Source organism: Dermacentor albipictus, chromosome 1 (genome assembly GCF_038994185.2).
Source record: "Dermacentor albipictus isolate Rhodes 1998 colony chromosome 1, USDA_Dalb.pri_finalv2, whole genome shotgun sequence".
NCBI classification, from domain to species: Eukaryota; Metazoa; Arthropoda; class Arachnida; order Ixodida; family Ixodidae; genus Dermacentor; species Dermacentor albipictus.
The window spans coordinates 240,258,356-240,277,576 of NC_091821.1; the positions used below are offsets into that span (position 1 = coordinate 240,258,356).

General features: G+C 46.3%; 1 protein-coding gene and 1 long non-coding RNA gene across 2 annotated transcripts; one reads left to right on the forward strand and one right to left on the reverse strand.

The window, feature by feature from the left end:
- Nucleotides 1–879: 879 nt before the first annotated feature.
- Nucleotides 880–10,422, reverse strand: LOC135901637 (uncharacterized). Its single transcript, XR_010564204.1, has 2 exons — nucleotides 10,380–10,422; nucleotides 880–1,237 (listed from the first exon to the last, which is right to left on the reverse strand). It is a non-coding gene; the product is annotated as an uncharacterized lncRNA (long non-coding RNA).
- A 5,963-nt stretch (nucleotides 10,423–16,385) lies between these two features.
- LOC135901638 (uncharacterized) lies at nucleotides 16,386–19,021 on the forward strand. Its single transcript, XM_065431490.1, has 2 exons — nucleotides 16,386–16,935; nucleotides 18,731–19,021. The coding sequence occupies exons 1-2, from the start codon at nucleotides 16,467–16,469 to the stop codon at nucleotides 18,865–18,867; spliced, it is 606 nt and encodes a 201-aa protein (XP_065287562.1). The 5' UTR covers nucleotides 16,386–16,466; the 3' UTR covers nucleotides 18,868–19,021.
- The last annotated feature ends 200 nt before the right edge of the window (nucleotides 19,022–19,221 follow it).

The window sequence follows — 19,221 nt, forward strand, 5'->3', positions numbered from 1 at the left end:
GAACCTCTGTCACATATGGGCTGCTACTGCACAAATCGCTTCGGATATTGCGGTACACACGGCTTTCTGTTAAGAAGCAACTATTCGAAGCCATACGCGCACATCTCTAACGCCAAATTCTGCCGGCTGATGTGGAACAGCTTTCTGCAAGCTTCACGAACTTGTGAGGACGCTTAATTTTCCAATTGGCTAGATGCAGGATAGCATGTTTAGTTCGCGTACTCGAAGATCTATAGGCCCGCTTTGAACCTGCTTTTTACGCGATCTTGCAGCGGCTAATGAATTGAGCACGCGCACTGATGAAGGATACGACATTAAGCTGCACCAAATCGACCCACAAAACTTTCATCTTGTTCCGGTTAGCAATAGGAAACCAGATGCATACTATATAGGTGTGTTCTTTATAGACGATCGTCTCACTACTTATACAAAAAAAAAAAAACCGGCAGAGACACGATTGCTTACGTGTGGGAATACGAAAGCATTACCGTTTGCAGACCTCGGAATGTCATGAACGCGCTCACTTTATACACTGATGTCGTAGCGCCAGTAGCGCCATCTGTTCCCCGTTGGCTTCGACGTGACGTGTACAATATGGCGCGCGCACTAGGCACACCTTTGGCAACGCCTAGCGGTGACATATCTGCAAACCTGTCGCGAGCGAAGTGAAGACACACATAAACGCGACAAGTGAAAAATCGCAGCAGCGCAGTGCGTAATAAAAGAGACGAACATTACAAACGTACCTCAGGTTAGAGCTCCATTTGTACATGCGTAACAATGTGGTAGTCTTTCCAATAGCATTGTGGGTGTGTGTGATCGGGTGTGTGATCGTGGCAACTGCTGAGACAACGGGTGTATTTCACACAGACACACAAAACAAGCTCAGCACACATTTTATAGAGGTGTTCTTGCAGAACTGCAAGACTAAAAAAATGCGTTAGCAAAACTCGTGCATGAGTGGACGAACAAAACCACGCCAGACCGCAGCGTTGTTTTCATGACCTTATCTTTATCCACCTTCTTTTGGGCTTGCATCGCAAATGGTTTTGAAACTTGTTCTTTGTTACGATGCGGGGATGTTGGAGCCGTGGTCACTTGAACTTTTGCGCGACGTACTTGGTCTTGAGGTGGCCGGGGGACCGTTGGTGGTGCGGCAGATCGATGTTTACAGCGTGATCCTGGTGCTTTTTATCGGCTCTGGACACTTCCACATTCCGTACGTCTCTGTCACCTTCTGTAAAATCCAAACAGTCGAAAGGCTTTAAATCTGAATTAGAATAAACCCACGGACTAAGTAAGCGGTTATCTTTCGGACGCGGATTTGTAGGCTGGTGTTAGTGCGCTCAGTTAAGCAATACATCTTATGTGCGGAATGTGGACACGTGAAGAACAGTAAGTATCCATCAGCTGACGCACGCAAGACGCAAAAAGGCTAAGTAATACTTTCGTGCATGAATCCGCGGCCGGACCGCGCGTAAGCACACAGTTTATAGAATGGTGAACCATCAGGGTACGACAAGAAAAATATTTCTTGTCGTATACATGAGGTAGACTGATGTCGGCATGCAAATGAAAGCGCTCATTTCCCAGATGTCATGTACATGCACTACGGAAGTGTATATGCGCGTGGTCTTAGCGTGACCAATTAAAAAGGAGCGTACTCAAGAACTTACTGTATCTAGCACGAAGATAACGCGAAGCGAAGAAATTGAACTTTTGACAACTTGGAATAGAGAATAACATTACGTTTAAAACGCGAACTAAACATATGTTATAGAACCTTATCGGTGGGCTTTTAGTGGCCTTCTAGCATAGTACGATGGGCGATTCGCTACCGCGATGAGCGCCTTTACAGGGACTCTGCGCATGCGCAGTGGTTTGCGCGGAAGTGCATTGCTTTAGTAGATAACCCGTAGGTGCTATGTGCTATAACTGCACCGTGTACTCGACTAAATCGTATTACGGGATCTCGAAGAGCAGTGCGCAGCTGCAGCTGTGTTTGCGCAATAAATCCGGGTTGACGGTCATCGCGCTAGTGCATCGGTGGAGTGAACCTGAAGCTCCTAAATAATCTACAAACAAGGTTCTTGCGGCACCACACGTTTTGTCGCGCTCAGGAGGGCTTTCCTAATCGCAGACCTTAAGCGTAAGGGAGCAAAAGGACAAGGAGAGAGGACACAGAGCAAAGAAGATAACTATTTACATATGTGCAACAGAGCGACTATATATATGTGAAGGTTATCCATAGTTCGCTTGTGGAGCAACTTCCTTTAGAGAGTTTGTCACCCGGCCGCACACGCTGGCACTGTTAGGACACGTATAGAGCAGCCGGGTGGCGAGGCCCGACTGCTCGAGGAAGTCACGCAGTGCTTTGTGAGCTGCCTCCCGCATGCGAGGACGACCGAGGGGCCAAGGTAACTCCAGTTGCCTGACAAAACGGAAACACACGCCATGAAGGAGACAGGACGGGCCCCGAACTGGTTTACTAGTGCACAGACAGCACCGGTAAACAACAGGGAGCGATGATGAAAAAAATATTAAAAAAATTAACCGCTCATCGCGTATGTGGACTTTGCAGCTTAGCCTTTCTTTGAGAGCGATAGAAGGGGCGCAAACGCCGTTTCTGTCTTCTTCATGTTGTATATTCAGCGAGTGTTTCCAAACAAGAGGAGATAATTGCTTCCTATCTCCGGAAGGAGATAACTGTTCTTCTTCCCTCGTATAGGATGTTTCTCCCTTAATGGCGCTCTTCACACTTTTGCATTTCTGCTTACTGTTGTACAGTTGAAACTCGATTTAACGAAGTGTTGACTACGCTCGCATTACTCCGTTAAATCGGAAAGTTCGGAAAATTGAGTAAGGGATTTTTCGGTCCTTCGAAATCTAAAATTGTAACGTAGCGACACCCAAAAGGTACTGCGGCACTGCATTTGCCGCTAACCCACGCCTGAGCGTTTAAAAAGATCGCGAGGGGGGCCCAACTAGCAGCGCCCCTAGCGGCATCTGGTACGTAAGAACGCTGGCGACTGCCGAGTCCGTTGTTCCGTGCATGGGCACGGCGTGCAGCTTCGTCAAAATAAAGCTAGGGCCGTGACTAGGGTGCCTAGATGTTTTAAGGCGATAGCGTTAGAGTGCAAGCGCGAAGAAAGACCCGTCTGCGTCAAAATCAGAAAGAAATCACAGCACTTCTTTACTCGCTTATTTCTGGAAAAGCTTCGTTAAATCGGGTTTAATGCAGGCTAGTTTCTTTAATTCGGTTTGATGACAAAAGTGAACCTTATGGGTACTTGCCGGGGAATAGAAATGCCTTCGTTACATCGGAAATTTCGTAAAATCGGCTTTCGTTAGATCGATTTTTAATTGAATTTATTCTGTAGCTTAGACAGTTATTTATTTCTATATTATGTGGACTACTACCCTTACGCAAGTACTATGCGTTGTGCACGCCTTCTCTTCATTCTTTTTGTTTGCATGTTAGCCAACTGTTTTCTTGCTCCTGCCTATTATTGTTGTTCATGAGTATGCTATCTTCAAAAGACCACTCCTGTAACAACCCTGCCAAAGGATTGACAGTATGAAGAAATAAATAAAAAACCAACTAGCCCAGATTTTTGCCTTAAGGACTCCAGTACCGCCACTAGCGTTTCAAGTAAAAAAAAAAAAGTAAGGACAGACGTTTTCTTGGAACTCTGTCCTTACAGACGAATGCAGTTAGAGATGGTGCTAAAACTTGTGTGCAGTGAACTCACTCTCGTCCAGGGGCGGTGGGGCGGCTTGGGCGCTCCTGGTAGCGAGTGACAACAACACGCCTAGCACCAGTGCGCACCGAGTCTTCGCTATGGCAACCATGCTGTCTTGGATGCGGGACGTGCTGTAACTGAGGCGCTTTTTGTCTCGGCCACGCGTAACCTTAAAACAGGCCAACCTACCCGCCACGAGCGAAGCACAGCTGCTCTGTCTCGGCCATATTGTTCTCGGCGGTGAATAAAGAACCCAAGAATACGACATCCGTCCCGGTCAACGAGCCTCTCACTTTATCACGCGCGTGTGTTGCGGACCCTACCCCGTCACAGTGCGAGCTCTAAGGGGCGAGGGCATGGTGGGATGGTACAGAGGCGGGAATTGTGCAGATGGCAAATTAAAAGAAAAATTAATTAAATTATGGGGTTTTACGTGCCAAAACCACTTTCTGATTACGAGGCACGCCGTAGTGGAGGACTCCGGAAATTTCGACCACCTGAGGTTCTTTAACGTGCACCTAAATCTCAGCACACGGGTGTTTTCGCCCCCATTGAAATGCGGCCGCCGTGGCCGGGATTCGATCCCGCGACCTCGTGCTCAGCAGCCCAACACCATAGCCACTGAGCAACCACGGCGGGTCAAATTAAAAAAATAATTGAATTGCTGCGATTAACCTCCCGAAAATGCACAGATGAGCTACGAGGGACGGCGGGTAGTTGGAGGTTCCCGATTAATTTTGACCTCCTGTGGTAATTTAAAATGCACACAAAGAACGGCGCTCGAGCGCTTCTGCACTTTGTCCTCCGTCGGAACACGGCCGCCGCACCCGAAACCCCGCTCGTAAATAACACAGCCCTTGTTGAGAACTCGCACCGAAAGCTCATTACCTATATGTCACACGTTTGTAGCAATTCCTAAGACGCCAAACAGGTAGTTGCATTGAAATGATGCGGCCTTTTAATTAACTCAATCTCCGCCATTTTAACGGGCTAACAAATCACTTTGCGCAAAAGCGAACGTGTGCTCACCGTTGAATTATTTATCGAGAACGATCACGTGCCACTATACAAGTACGCGAAACACCCCAGAACCTTCGTCTGTTTCTCCGCTCGTGCCAGATTAACGCTGAGGGCGCGATGCATCACGTGCTAAAGAAAGAAGGCAAAGCAGTGCATTTTAAGGGAGAGAAGGGAATGCCCCGAAAGAACAGGTGTTCACGGTAGCTCCCTCTCCCCGGAATACACCGTGAAGAGCGGTGCATCACAACACCGCGTCAGACCTGGTCAGGCATGCACGGCACTCAACGAAGGTGTGGAGTTGGTTGCTGCGTCAGTGCTCCGAATTCCTACAGTGCCTTGGGCGCCAGACTCAGCTACGAGCAAAATATGCGAGCAGGACGTTCGGCACCTAACGGCATTTGCACGTTTTGCACAAAATGTGACCTCTTACTGTGTATCGTATATTGTTTGTTTATGTTCATTTATTTTCGGCGCCGCATTTGCTGTCGAGAAACGCGCGACTCGGGAGCCCGTCAAATTCTGTCGAGCTTTCTTTTTTTTTTCGATGCCCCACCCCTCTTTTTGAACGTAAAGTTCATTCATATTCATTCATTCATTCATTCATTCATTCATACTATACCTTACTGGAACTTTTCCGTCACTTCTACCCATTATTTCCGTTATTTTTGTCTTCGCCGCAGCCGCGGGACAGTTCACGTGTTCAGCGAGAGGTGCGACAGTTACGATGCCTGAGGCTTTTACTTTTGCATTTTCCATACCCAATGAAAACAATCTAAATACCACTAGCGTCACTGCATTGTCTTGGAGAGTCAGGTTGCATAGTGAGTGCGAAAGCGATATTCTGCAGCGTGTCCGGAGTTGTGCGCAACGACTTCATGCGTTTATTGTTATTCGAATAATTACCCGGCACAGAATTCAAAATCGCTGAGGAGTTGTAATTCAAAGCTAACACAACTCGAGTCAATACACCTAAAATATATACGCGTAACAAGAACACCCGGCGAATATGCCGCGCTGGAGCCCGCGTGTCCGCGCCAGAGGTGCGGGCGCAGTTTTTCCAGCGTTCCCACAGCCATCTGCACGAAATATTCCGCGCTCGGTGTCTCGTCTGCACATGAAATGATCTAGATAATTCGAGTTCGTGGGTCGGGATATGTAGTAAACAGCCGTGGTGTCGTAGTGGCTTTGGTGTTGTGCTGCTAAGCCCGGAGGTCGCGGGATCGAAACCAGACCGCGGCGGCCACGTTTCGATGTGGCCGAAATGCAACAACACCCGTGTACCGCGCATTAGGTGCACATTGAAGAACCCCAGGTGGTCGAAATTAACCCGGAGGCCCCAGGTACGGCGTGCTTCATAATCGCATCGTGGTTTTGCCACGTAAAACCCCAGAATTTAATTTAGTATACACTAAAACACCGAAGCCATCGTCTCAGCTCCTCTGTGAAGCGCTGAAGTTTGCAGTTGGGTGTGAGAATTTCACAATATATACTATACATAGTTTTGGTCCGTTCGAGAACTGGTGGTGCGGGACCAGTTTCTGTCGACACTCATGACTACATCCATCGCTACAATGTTTGCACTCAAGGTTCGAACGAGCCTGGCAGTTGCGTGTGCATTAACCAGACAAGGCACTCGAACACCGCCGTCCAGCCGTGCACAGCTGAGTGGGCGCTTCTTCGCGCGCGCCGTTCTCCTCGGCGCATAAATCTGCGTTTCCGCGTACACCTCTCGTTTTACGACTTAGATGTGGTGGCGAATTTACGAGCACCGCGCGATTGCCCCGCGGCGCACATCCCACGAGGCAGCGAACGGGCCGAGATGGGCCGGCCGGATTAATCGCGATGCCGCGGCGGCAGCACGCGCCGCCGTCGGCGGGGCGCCGAGCGGGGTATACGCGCCCCCAACAAGCGGCTTCCATTATTTCTCGCTTAGCTGGCCGCTTTTCTCGTTACCGCAGGACGCACCAAATCCGACGCGCAGAGTGCCCTCCAGGCATGCGAGCCCCTGGACCCTGAATGGGGGTCGTGACCGCGCGGGCCATCCCGCGATGGGATCGAAGCACCGAACGAGCGGCGCATATTGCTCAAGCGTTTGGCGCGATGCCGCCGTGAACGTGGTGAAAGCCAAGCTCGGGCAAGCTGAGTCCCGACTTTTTTTAAACCTTCGGAATGTCGAGAGGGAGAGGTGCGATCTTAACATAGAGCATCGTGACACACTAATTACCATACACACTGACGCCGCTATACTTCATCGCTGATGATGATCAAAAGAATACATAAACCCTTCAGGAGCTGCTATTGCAGGGTAGCGCATTGCAAACACGCAAGTGCATTGCGTAGGTCACGTGCTGGAAATCGTATCTGCAAAGTATCAAACGGCTGCGCGGCGCGAAAACAGAGGAAATTTTAAACAGAAGCCGGCGTACCCTTTCTCTTGACGGAGCCCCGCTCAGCCAGAGAGTCGCAGTCACACGTACAAATTCCTCTCCATAAGACGTGCTGCCTGCAACGTAACCGATTACGGCACGTGACTTCGCTAAAGCATCCAATGCATACAGATCGCGCAATTGCCTCCACTGGAAGTGCAAACCGTGCCGCAAATAATGACCCCCTCCATCCCCGCCCCCCTCCACACACACACACATTAAAAAACAAGGAAGTGGTTCTTCTGACGTAAAGGTAAGGCGATACCTCGGTTACGTTATGGGAGAAAGTAAGGAAGGTAAGTCGCTTCCGGACTCTAACCCAGGCAAAGTTTGTATTTGCACTGAAGCTTGCCTCCGGGCGGCATCGCCATGCGACATTTCAATTTCTCCTATATTCTCCAATAAAGAGCCACTTCGAAAAATTGTTGGGGTAAAGCGCCCTTTAGACGGCGTTTGGCAAGTTCAAGTGATGGATAACCAAACTGTTAAATAGGTCCAGGTGAGGTGTCCTTTAAGTAGATGAGCCAGTTGCGAACAAACGAAGAGAAAATCTAATGGCAAGCCAAATGTATTTTCTGAGTGAGGAACTTGATGGTATGCCAGGTAATTGCAACTTACGAAATTGAAGCCGGTGAGTTCGTAAGGCGTATCCACTTGGAACGAATTCTCAGGATTACACCAGTTTCGAGATATTAATTTTGAAAGTGTGTGACGAAATACACTGGTGTTCCAGCTACTTTAGTGATCAAATGCATACAACTGCGTTTTCTTAAAAAGGCAAGCGTAACAACAGTGCATTGCTTACCGCAAGTTTACGGCACATATCTCGAAACCGGTGCCAACTTCAGAATTCATTCCAAGTCGATATGCGTTGCAAACTCACTAGCTACAATTTGTAATTTGCAATATCTGCTGCAAATGATTTAAATTATTTAGTAAAAGAAAGGCTAACAAAGGAAATTTTGTTAATAAATTACGCCTTGGATTGCTCGTGGAAGTAATGTCTTAGAATTTTGCTGTCTGCAGCCACAGGTGATCTAAAAAAAATTGGTGCAGATATATAACACTCTACATATATTATAGCGCAAAAAAGAAAATGGAGAAACAGATATGCACCGCTATGCAATCCGAGCACTACTATCTCCAAGAGAGGTAACTGCCATGACGTCATACCGGTAAGAATAATAAGAAGACGAAGACAACGAAGAAGAAGAAGAAGAAAAGAAACGCGGGGGAGGAGAAAATGGCGAGCCCTGGAGTTTTAGCACAAGAAGAATTGGCTTTACGAACATCTCTGTAACACGCGACATCCGCCTGGCATTTGATATAGATGCATGCATTAGTGTTACAGCGAGGGCCGCCTAAACCTCTGAGCTCGAAGGCGAGAGAGCGGTTTTTTCAAGAATGAGCGGAACATACTATGGTTTTCTATACAATATTTATAAAAGGAATTTGGTTGATCCAATCTTTTTTCTTGTTTTCTCCTTTCATTGATCTGAGTGGAAAATCCAGGTAATATGGTTGCATAAGTTTGTTAAAGAAGGCACCAGAAGCCTTATTCTCGTCATAGGTATTTGTTTTACCCTCTCAGCTTGCGGTGCACGCAAGTGAACGGAATGTCTCCAATGGATGTTCGTTAATATAGTGCGAGTCATTATATTAAATTTAGATTTAACATTTTTGTGATAAACACGTATAAAACAGAATAAAGGAAGGTGATCGCCAACGTCGACAGCCAGCAGACCAGCAGTACTAACCGCGGAGTGTGTGTACATTCGTGACGGAGATGTCATTTTACGACGCACTCTCTGGTATCAGACGGGTTGGCTTGGTAATCACATTCACGCCTACAAAGGCCCTAGCTTGCTAAGTCGGACATTTCTTTTGAAGACGCATCGTCGGACAACGTCTGACGTATACCATAAAATACAGACCTTGTATTGCCGAAGTAACCAAGAGGTTTTTCAACAAATGAAATACACTCCGGCAGGTGGCCCACAGAGAGCTACAACGATTGTTGTCGAAATACGAACCGAAAGGCATTTGACATATCTGCATGTAATTGAGAGGTCTTCGATAACTTGTCGGGCAGGCTATTTTGACATAAATTGCAACACCACTGCCCCGCTGCTATACTGTCGTAGAAGACTAGTGTACAAGTAGTTTGCAAAGTAAGGCGGATTCTCATCAGTCAATAGCCATGACTCTGTGAATAACATAACAAAACTGTTGACGGAGAGTGACCCGAACAAATGAAGTATTTCATCATGCTTATCACAAATACTGCATGCGTTTAAATGAAATACTGGAAGCTGCTTACAGGGTCCTTGAGCATTTTAATAATTATGGGTCAAGGTAGGTATACGATGTAGGAACAACCATTTTTTGGTTGAAGCACTGTACAACAAACAGGGCGAAGGGGCATTTATTCAGTGCCCCCGGTCATCATCTCCATATAATGCACGGTTACAACGCGCTTTGCTGAAAAGGCTTCATCTCTCCTAATGAAGACTTTGCCCCCTCCGATGACCAGACAAATCACCACTTGAGTTCTTCCGTCTTTTTAGTCGTTGCACGAAGAAGCTGCTTGATCTCACGGGTTAGGTGTTCATCAACAAAGACTGGAGAAAATGCCTGACATCCGAGATTGGTAGTATTTATTCTTTCTTGATTTAGAAAGGACGGCATTCATCTTGCTTCGTGGAACGAACCATGCGATTATATTCGTCTCATCATGTTGCGCGGTAGGCACTCTATGACACACGTCGATGTCAGCTTCAGCTGCTTATTCCTGGACATGTTCGCCAGTTTTCTTCAACGCAACTGCAGATTCTTCGTTAAGTCGTATTCATTTGATTTCTAAGTTGTTGGAGCGCTGATACTGCTCTGTAGTTCTTCAATCTTACGAGAAAGTTGGGCATTATTAGCGTTTAATTCCCGGTTTTCTTCTAGCAGCTTTACACTGCATTTTCTCAAGTCTTTAACATCCTGCAAGCCGTCCTCGATTGTTCTGCTTGCACCGAAAATCTCGCGCATTTATTTATGCATGTCCAGCGCAAAAAAAAAAAAAATACCGAAAAGCAACAACACACACCAACAAAATATTATGCGTTCGGCAGCTGTGCACAGCTGGGAAAGAACGCCCGCTCAAGATTTACACACGTGATATAGCTTAGTATGTCTTACTTACGAAAAGGAGATGGCTTGGTCAGATGCGCATCCTACATGCGCCGCTGCAGAAATGTAAGCATGGACGCTTCTTGACTCCTTTATAAGCAGTCGTTGGGAAGTTGTTTCCCCCTGGCGCACCATGACCGAATTATTGTTATCGGCAGGCGGTGACACGATCATTGCTGCCGTCCAAGGTCTGTTGAGTACTTGCGCACATTTTACAATCGAAGCGCACGTCTGTGCCAGTTACAAAAATAAAAAAAAAATATGAAAGGGGGGGGGCAGGCATATGTTAATTGATAATATAGCCTAGCTTCATATCTGAAATAAATCTAAAGCTTTCTCAGGCAGCCCTTGGATTTTATTTTCTAAGAATTTGTACAGGGCGTAAGATCACAGATTTATTGTGATCTTATAAGACATGAGACGTGACACATATTACGTTATAGCTCTAGAAGTTCCGGAGTTTCTCAACCTTATACAAAGTCACAGCATCACATTTTAATGGACAGCAGATACATTGTGACTTATAATAGGATATAAAAGAGCAGATGCTTTCGTAAATTGACTATGCATCACTGGCTACGACAAAACCACAGCACGCGATCTCGAAGATATACGCAGCCGACTCATTAACTCGGCTTGAAAACAAAGCGCTCTCCGTCGCTAGAAAAGAAGAACATTTGAAAGTAAACTAAGCGTTATCGGCTAATCCAAGCGACTTTGCTCACACATTGGGCATCCACCTTGTTTTAGCGGACAGGCGTTTTTCCACCTTTCCTCTCTCATAAAACAGCTGGCGCAGTGGTTCGCAGCCTCCCAACATAACACTTCTCCCACGGCTCCACTGCGAACGATCCTGTGTGGCGGCGACACATACGGACTGCGATGAAGTTGAAGACATTCGGATGACAGTTTGGCAGCAGCGCATTCGTGCTGCTCCTGGAATACGTTTGGTTTCTAATCGTCAGGCGCGGAGCGCACGTTGTCGCGGTACGCGAATGCTGAGCGTTAAAAGTGGAAAGATCGAAGAAAGAACGCTTTCCGGTGCTGTCGACGCGTACCGTAACTCAGGATCGCGGGGTCGATGATCTTACACAACACCGTGCGAGAAACACCAGCCATTTAACGACCACGCTGACAGAAGAGGCGCAGATGGGGCGGGCATCATTCATTAGCCGTGCCAGGTTCTTGTCAGAGGCGGCTCGCGCGTCTCTTGACGGCGCGGTGGAAGGAGCCCGCGCTGCGCTGCGGGAGCGGCGCCTTCTCGTAACTTCGTGTCCGCGGAGCCCCTCGGTACACACGCGCATTCCGGCACGGCCTGCCCGTCCCGCGGTAGCTCGTTTGCGCCCAGCTGCGCGAGATCGTATTCATGATCGATGATCACGCGCTGTCCACGGGCTCGCTGCTGCTTTGGCCCCTCGTGCTGGAGGCGAGAGGAGCCCGGGCCGAGAAAGAGCGAGCGCGCGCACGAGCAGCCAACGAGAGAGAGGGGGGGCCCCTAAACGATCTAAATGGAGATCTCAGTCCGCGACAGCGGGATATCCCGCGCCCGAAGACAGATGGCCGAGTTCCGATGGCGTCAGCCCGCTGCGTTTTTACTCCCACGCCGAAGGGCCAAAGGCCACTGCTATGGCCGCCGAACGGCCTCCGATCACTTACGGCGAGATACGATTGCGTCAGCATCTTGCGGCGCCGTGGATCTGCATCACCTTGAAACGCGAGGGGAGAAAGAAAGGAACGAGAGGCGCAGGGGCACACGCATGCACATCGCCGGGGTTCGAGACAAGTTCGAACACTTGCACGAAGAGAACGCTGCGGCCGCGCTATGGGTGCGCTGCCCATCTCGACGCGTGCCGGTCTGCTCTCTCACCGTTTAGAGCGAGAGTCAGCTCAACCATCCATCACCTTTAATGAAGAAATGGGCCTGAATATAAAGGGTGAACGTGCTCCATGCTCTTCCTCCCGAGGACTCCTCGCTTTTCTGGTCTATATGGCGAAAAAGGACAATTTCGAGGGTATATATAAAGCTGATTTTCTGTCATTCTTCGCTGCTTTCGATCTTGGAAAGCGCGTCATTTTTCTTCTGTTTATTTCTTCTTTCTTTTATTTATGGGGGGGGGGGATGGGATTATATTTTCGGAAATATTATTCTTTCTTCGCATTTAGCAGAGCTACCCTTTAGGTTGTAAGATATGGCGTGAAGAGAAAGGCCAAGTACCAAATGGACGAAACAGTCGGTCGCTTAGGATTTTCATTCAACAACTCGTATAAGTAATGATGGAGAAGAAAACAGAGAATAGCTTCTTAGCTTGCTAGAAAAAGAACAATTTATTCCTATGTCTTGCTTAAATGACAACTGCAACGAAATTTCGGGCCACTTAAAATCCAGGTATCAGATCAGATAGCATACTTATGGTGTTTCAGGGAACTTTCAAAAATGTTTAATGTTTGCCTGTAGCAGACAGCACAGTTCCAGTTCATGAGCTGGTCTACTAGAAGAGGCGGACATTACTTGCAAAAACATTGAAATGCATAATCGACTAATTAACAAGGCGTCGCTAATTAAGTTTTTAATAATTACATTATGGCGCACATTGCAATTTACAAATTCTAGCCGTGGAGTTCGCAAGGTGGATCCACTTGGAACGAAGGATGACATCAGTTTCGAGATGTTAATTCTCGAACATTGCAGAGAAATGCATTCGCGTTCCGGTTACTTTCTTGAAAAAACGGCGTTTTATGCATTCAAGCACAAAATTAACTGCAACGCCAATGAATTTCTCCGCAAAGTTCGGGAATTAATAGAGAGTTTTAGTTTAGGGGACGCAAGCGGCTTGCGTACGCAAGAACTAGGGGCCACGGTACTGCGCATGCGCAGATCCTGATGTAGGAGTCTGCACATGCGCAGTACCGTCGCCCCTAGAGTTTAAAAATATGCAAATGTCACGTAGCTGGACAGAACAAAAGTAATGTTGTTTGCCGTCGGTTGGAGCCACTAAAGTTATACTCAAACCCCCTATATACAGAGCACCCTCCGTGCAAAAAATTACGTTGAAAATACGAGTGGGTGCGTCACGGGAAGCTCGAAGAAACTGGCGCTTTCGATGGCGAAATTGGCCAAAGACGGCGCCCTTCCCGCTCGCCGGAAGTGAAGCACGAGCCAGAACATTGAAAACCACGACGCAGCTTTTTAGGCATGGCCTCCGAGATGAGGCGGCGCTCGCGGCTGCCTGCGGTTAGAGTAACTCTCGCGCAAGCACCCCGTGGATGCTGTACAGTGAGTCTGTACCTTGGGAGGTAGAAACCTCGGAGGGCAGGTGCTGGGATTTAAGTCACATCCGCTAAACAAGACATGCACGCCTCGGCTGATTAAGTGCTATATAAATTTAAAAAAAAAGAAAGACAATTACCAGCACAGCTGCTTCGGAATGATCGCTTCAGTCACATCTACTGTTCAGGCCGGGGCATAGCCTATTTAACGAAAGATAAATTTTGTTGCAGTTGGCCTTTTAAAGGACCCTGACTCATCGCTTCCTAAATGATAGAAGAAATGGAAACACTCAGAGACCGATGATTCGTTAAAGGCTTACAACGACGAAAGACGAACGCGATAAGTGTCCCGCAAACAGTACGTTGCAAATTGGCATGAGCGTGTTCAGTTTTTCTATGGTTATATCTGTGCTTCTTTCTATAATAATTATCGTTGACATCTAGCGGCGTTCCGTTTAGCAGTTATAATATCGTAAATGTGTTAATTAGTCACCAGCGTTTGACCCGAGGTAACAGAAACGGCCGCGATGGTGGCTTTGATTAATGCCGTTTCGGACCTGTGGTCACGGCAACAAGTCCGCCGGAAGATCGGACGGCGAAGGGTTCTTGCGTCCAAAATTTCAGATCAAATCAAATCAAATCAAATCAAGCTCATTCATTACAAAAAAAAGGAAACGGCTGCATTTTTTGGTTTACAGACGAGGGTCCCAAAGTCGAAGACTGTAACCGGGACCCTCGGTGGGTAAATATAAAAAAAAAATTACATGGGTGACAGGACAGAAATAAAATGTACAAAATGTACACTGAGAGAAACAAAGAGGTGAAGTGCAACAACATAAACGTGATTAGGACTACAATGTACAGTGTTACTATGAAAAAAAAAAATGAAAACGAAATCGGTGTACAACAGAACCTTTAAATTATGTAAAGAAAAAACAGAACGAAATAGAGAAAAAAATATAATCGGCAGACCCAAATGAATATAAAGTAAAGATATCTGTGTACTAAAAAATATACATACAGAAAATTTCAACAGACATAAAAAGAAGCATTTATAAACAAAACAAGTGAAGGGCAACGGCAAGCATGTGAACAGCAAAACGTAGGAAAAAACAGTGTTAAGAAAATAAATAAGTAAAACATTTGTAACCATAATTCTGTCAATGTGTCAAAAGGAAATTTTTAAGGGATTTTTTTTAAGGCATAGAACGAAGTGGGTGATTTTATGTTTAATGGTAAGCGATTCCATAAAATATGCCAGCAAAACATGACGTTAGTTTACTATAATTGGTACGAACACTAGGCAGTAAAAAAATTTCTTTAAAGGACAACCTAGTTCTATCGTAGTTATGTAAATCATTTGCGTGAACGAATTCGTAAAGCAATCGGTTGTTAAGTAACTTGAAAAAATAAGATTGTTAAATTGTATTGAAACAAGTTCACGGTAGTTAAAATGAGGTTTTGACGGTGCAAATTGGATGAATTTGACTGGCGAGGACTGCTACTAATGATACGAATGGCTTTATTTTGTAAATGCTGAACTGATGATAGGTGACACTTGTACGCGTTACCTCAGGCATCGATTTCATAGTTAGTGTAACTACGAATAAAAACAAAGTGATAAAAGAGCCTTGTGGGAAAAGAAGGCACGTGCTTTTATCAGAGGGCGAATGCCAAATGCCGTTTTTTTCTTAATATTGTTAATGCGCGAGTCAAATTTGAGGTTAGTGTCCAGAAGAACATCGAGGAATAGAACCAAGACACCGACTGGAATTTGATTAGCACCAAGTGTTAACGCTAGCGGAGAAGTTAGGACCCTGTGACCACTACTGAATATTGTATATTTCGTTTTATCGGGAATAATGACTAGGTAATTACCGCGACACCATTCTATAACGTCCGTTAGCGCAGCATTTAACTTTTATATTAATGAGATTAACGACGTGTCTGATAATGATAAGGTGGTGTCGTCGGCGTATAAAACGCAGTGAGATGAGTGTAAAAGGTCATGTAGATCATTAATGTAAATAATAAATAGTAATGAACCAAGAATGGACCCCTGGGGTGCACCTAAGTTAATTATATTAGTTTGAGAAAGGCCGCCCGCTACAGAAACCATGTACTGCCTATCCAACAAATAGCTTTTTAATAGAGTTAAGACGGGACCAGTAATTCTGTATGCTTCAGAGACGTTCTCATACATTGACTATGTGGGGTACGTGGGGATGCCGCGAAGCCGTCCGAATCATCGGGCATCCACCTGCGGGAAAGTTTTTTTCATCCGCTTTCATTGCCATTAATTTATCATTTCTTTAAATCATTTAGTAAGTACAAGCAGTCTTTCAAAAAAACTTTAAAAGACTCTGGTGCAAGTATTTTCCCCTATGTTGTCCTTGGCGTCTGTGTTTGTTGGCTTCTCATATTACACAATGTAGTGAGACAGCCTATTGCCACAACTGGCTAATATTTTCTTCTCTACGTTTTTCTTTTTTTTTTGCAAAGGGAAGTGGATACGGACGCCAATCGAATGATGCAGTGACAATCTTTATTACACCACTAAAAATAATTAATAATAATAATATTTGGGGTTTTACGTGCCAAAACCACTTTCTGATTATGAGGCACGCCGTAGTGGAGGACTCCGGAAATTTTGACCACCTGGGGTTCTTTAAAAATAATTATATTATCAACCGTTTCTCTTATAACCAATGGTTACAAACTGTTTTGAAACATGTTTTGTCTCGGTATAACTGCGAATATTGCTTGCGGCGAAGAGGATGAAGATCACGTGCAATCTGACCGCGAGGCGCTCGGCCACGCTGGAAGCAAGCGTATGACGTGGCTCGTTGGAATGCGTCGGGGCAGTCAATCAGAGAACGCATCACCTGCGCTGTGCACGACGGCGAAGCGGGCTACTGGACGACAACACGGCTGCTGCATACCTTCCCCGAAGAGATTGTTCGCAGCGGGAATCCTTCTGGACAAAGTGGACTACAGCATGGCGAGGCGGATGGCAGAGCAGCAAGCCGACACAACGGGACGCCAAATTTGCCTGGTGGAGCAGGGATTTACGGGCCGCGGCGACACGAGTTACTGCAAGGCGGCCATCATGCTGCGGAACATCCAGGGCAACATTGGGCTGTTCGGAATCTTGCACGACATCGTGGACGAGGAGCACGGACACCACGCCTATGCTGATGACATCTTCCTGCAGCCGCAGCTGTCGTCCCAGTCCTCGATCATCGCTGTTCGAGGACCCAGTGCAATTTGGACGCCTCGCACAGGAAACCTCTGCGGAGAAGGTGAGCAACGTAATGAAATTTTTATTGCAATAGCGCTTATATGGACACTTCAGACGCATTTCTGTTGTCGGCTTCGCCGTCGTCGTGATGTCCCGTTTAAATTCCAATGGCGATAACCGTCGCCGCGCGCCGTACGCTGTGTGTGCGAGGGAAACGCGCGAGGGGGATCGGCCATCGCCGCTGAATCAGGCGCGCGAAAGGGCGGAAAGCTGAGAGGAAACGCGCGGTCTTCCGTCGCGCGAAAGGCCGTAAGGGGATGGGAGGAAGGGAGAGAGGGGGCGGCGTTCTTCGGCGGCAACTTCGTATTTCGCGACCGCGCGCAAGGGGAACCGACCACCGCAGCTCAATCTGGGGCGCCAGGGAGGAAAGCGAGTAGACAACGCGGGAGGAAGGGAGGGGGGCGGCGTTCTACTCCAGCAGCAACTGCGTACTTTGCGAGGCTACGCGCGGCCGTGCGCGCCCAATCTTGAAAACGACCTGCAGACGGCTCACACCTTTGTGCTTGCTGTGTTCTCGCCGCTACTTGCGTTGAAGCGATAGACAGCGCGAAGGTCACTTCGCTCGTTGCTGCTGCCGCGTTTCCTCACGCAAGCGCTTTTACAGCGACTGTCCGCGGTCATTGAGTGTGAGGTGTTCATGTTTGCCTGTTTGCGCTCACGCCATGCTTGTTAATTTGGTTAATAAGCGAATATTTTCAAGTTTATACAGTAGATAAAACTAGTATCTGTACTTCGTATAGCTGTCCACTAATTTGCTATCGCAATCGATGCTTCGCCTTTAGAAAGAAACTGCGACATTTTTTAAAGAGCACCAGCTGCGCCAAATGGACGCGACACGGTCAACTAATGAGAACACTTGAGTGACTAAGCCTATACAGAAAGTAACTGTTAGCCACTCCACAACGTGAGGGACACATGTAGGAATAACATTTAGTCAATCTTCCTTTAATATACTACCGCTTTACGCCACCAGCGCGCAGCTATGCATACTTCTCTTCTTTTATTAGTGTACTGTTCACTGCCTTACAAGCTTTAGCTCGGGCTCAACTCCTACGCGACCTATTCAAAAACATGTAAAACGTAAAAACGATTGTCTGAGATAACTCTTGGACTGATTTAAATGAAATTTGTTGCATTTGAAAGAGAAAGGTAAATTCTAGTGACTGTTTGAAACGGAAATTCGATTTAGGGCACGAACTAAGGGAAAAGAATTATACATAATTCGAAAGTTCGAAAAAATAGACAGACGAAGTTCATTAAAGAATAGCTCTGCATCAAAAACAGATAGCGTGGTTCTGTAAGCGGCATCATTAGATCATTCAAAGCGGACAAATTCGATATGTTAATTTATGTCTTACGTGTATTTGTGACGTTGTGTATAAGGGTATTGCAAAAGCTGCATTTTCAGATTGCTTCATTTTTCACATTCATGTTTGTCATTCCAATTTTGTCCGCTTTAGATGTACTATCACATGCAATTCACAGAATTGTGATATCATTTTCACTTACTGAGTTAGTTACAGGGTTGTAAACTTGATAACTTCGTGTTCTGAAAATTTTCGATTTTTGCCAGTTTTTAATAAAACATTTACGACCTAAATCGAAAACTCGAAACAAACAGTTACTAGATCTTAAGTTTTGTTTTAAAATGCAGAAACCTCGTCAAATTTGGTGCAGTGGTTGCCGAAATAAACGAGTTCTTTTTTTACATGTATTTGGATAGTAGCACCCGACCTAAAGCTTCCTTTTAAGCATATAGTTTCAGTGGCGCTAGTGATAATTAATACACCTTGCAGAAACTCCTGGAACGAGTCCGACATCCCTGCTCCAACAAGCGACCTTCTTGCTGCTGTGTCCAGCCGTCGACAGCGTGCCTTGGACATCGGCGACTGCCGTGAAGCAGACCGCCGAAAAAAGCAAGAGTCTACAATGAATTTTAATTTCACTGACAGCGCTGGCACATGCTACAAGACTTGGAGCACAGTGCCCCAGCAAGTCAGAACTATAGTGCAACGAACGATAATTTAGAAATATCTTAATTTTTCTGCCATTCGCGTGAGATAGAATAAAACCGACGGTTTGCGAAATGTTTGCTCTTTTAATTACACTTTCATGCACCAAATGAATAATTATGTAGCGAAAACTATGTCGTACCATTAATTGATATATCTAATAAAACCAGATTTAGGCGTCCTGTCTGTCTTATTATTTAATATAGCTTTAGCATGCGACCTCGTACATTAATGAGAAACTCACACTGTGCAGTGTCGAACTGTACCTGTCAAAA

Coding starts and splice junctions, on each gene's coding strand:
- LOC135901638 (XM_065431490.1), top strand. CDS start 16,467: ATGACGTGGCTCGTTGGAATGCGTCGGGGCAGTCAATCAGAGAACGCA. Junction 16,936..18,730: donor AGGAAACCTCTGCGGAGAAG/GTGAGCAACGTA, acceptor TACACCTTGCAG/AAACTCCTGGAACGAGTCCG.